The 1,601-nt window shown below is 57.3% G+C and overlaps 1 gene segment (V, D, J or C); it reads left to right on the top strand.

Moving 5' to 3' along the window:
• Nucleotides 1-528: 528 nt before the first annotated feature.
• LOC123033819 lies at nucleotides 529-1,017 on the top strand (the record flags this gene model as incomplete). The annotated part of the segment is given in 2 exon segments: nucleotides 529-601; nucleotides 722-1,017. Coding segments are annotated over 2 exon segments (342 nt in total), but the record flags the coding sequence as incomplete, so codon positions are not given.
• Nucleotides 1,018-1,601: the final 584 nt, after the last annotated feature.

The following is a 1,601-nucleotide window of genomic DNA, read 5'->3' as shown; positions in this document are numbered from 1 at the left end:
GAGGAGGAGGAGGAGGAAGACTTCTTTCTGTAGAATTGTGATGGTCCTTCCTCGTGGTGGGTTTGGCTTGAGATACGCCCTTCCAGCCCCGTCCCTGCTGGTGCCAGCACTGGGCACGGAAGAAGGCGCTGCTTGTGCGGTCCATGGGGCTGGTTCCTGGCGGGTGGCCTGCAGACGCTGGACACTCTTGCCAGGACTCGGATCTGGGATGCTCAGAAGGGAACCAGAGTGCAGGGAATCGTTTCCGCACCACAGTGTTTCCCTGAACCTCCCCATGGCAGGTCGCAATCTCCACACCATCTTGCCAAGCCGGTCGAGGCAAAGACTGCCCCCAAGGGGTGGAGACCTCCTTCCAGCCCGTTGCCCAAGGAGCCCTGGGACGCTGCGGAGACTCAGCGGTGCTGCGACCTTGAGTGGAGTCGCAGAGCTCAGGGCGCTGATTTGCATGGGGGGCGGAGCGGGGCTTCCTCCAGGAGGGATTTAAGGAACGGCGCAGGAGGCAGCCCGGCAGGGCTTCCTTCCATCAGAGACCCAGACTCTTCGGGAGCCGTCGCCATGGGCTGGGCACTGGTCCTTTGCATGCTTCTCACTTACTGGACAGGTAAGGGGCGAAAAGCGCACTTTCCTGAGAACCCAGAAATGGCCTCTGTGTTCCTTTTAGGGCCTTCCCAGAAGTGGATTGAATGGAAGGCGTAACACTGCTCTCTCCCTTTTCGCACAGGTGTCAGTGCACAACGAGCTGTAACCCAGCCTCCGACACAGTCCGTGTCTCTGGGCCAAACCGTAAAACTCTCCTGTACTGCAAGTCCTGCAGGCAACTGGTATTTCGGCTGGGTCCGACAGCAGCCTGGGCAGCGTCCCCAGTTCGTGCTGACGGGAAGCAGCAAGGGAGAAGGGATCCCGGATCGGTTCTCGGGCTCCGGCTATCAGGGGAACCCCAACTATCTAACCATCACCAATGTCCAGGCTGAAGATGAGGCTGAGTATTACTGTGCTGCCTGGGAAGAAAGTGTCAAGGTGTCCCACAGTGGTTGATTCTGAGGGGGAACTGAGACAAGAACCTTCGCTCTCCCTCCACAAATGGCAGCAGGAAGAAACAGCAGAGAGCTCAGTCCCACCATTTGCTGCAGAACCGTCGGTTACTGGCGCAATTTCAACTGCTCTGAACAGCTCCTGGGCAAAGCTCCCACTCTCCCTCTTTGACACCAGCTCCTGGGATGCCCGTTTCCCTGCTCTCACATCACGCCTCCCGTTTCCCCCTGCGCTCAACTGGAGCATCCCTGAAGGCTGCCAGGGACAACTAAGGGAAGGCCAAAAATTCCAGGCCTTCCCCTCCTTCTGCTCCCCAGCCTGCATTTTATTCTCTGCAACTGACGGAGAACTACAAGGCACCCTTTGCTGGAAATAGGAAAGTCAGGGTTTTCTGTCATCGGATTCACCCACTTCCCTTCTTTGTTGAGAATGGTTGTAAGCATTTTCTTCCACTCAGACTGGTGGCTGCTGCAGCTCACTTTCAGCTGCTGTGGTGTGAGCATCTGCCCAAATCCCCAAAGTGCTCCATCTCCAGGGGAGAAAGGGCTTGAGAACTCTGGAACAAGCTG

The sequence above is a fragment of the Varanus komodoensis genome, unplaced genomic scaffold, assembly GCF_004798865.1.
Source record: "Varanus komodoensis strain SLA01 unplaced genomic scaffold, ASM479886v1 scaffold6757, whole genome shotgun sequence".
Lineage (NCBI taxonomy): Eukaryota > Metazoa > Chordata > Lepidosauria > Squamata > Varanidae > Varanus > Varanus komodoensis.
The sequence above is the reverse complement of the archived record's forward strand: the minus strand, read 5'-3'. Positions and strand labels throughout refer to the sequence as shown.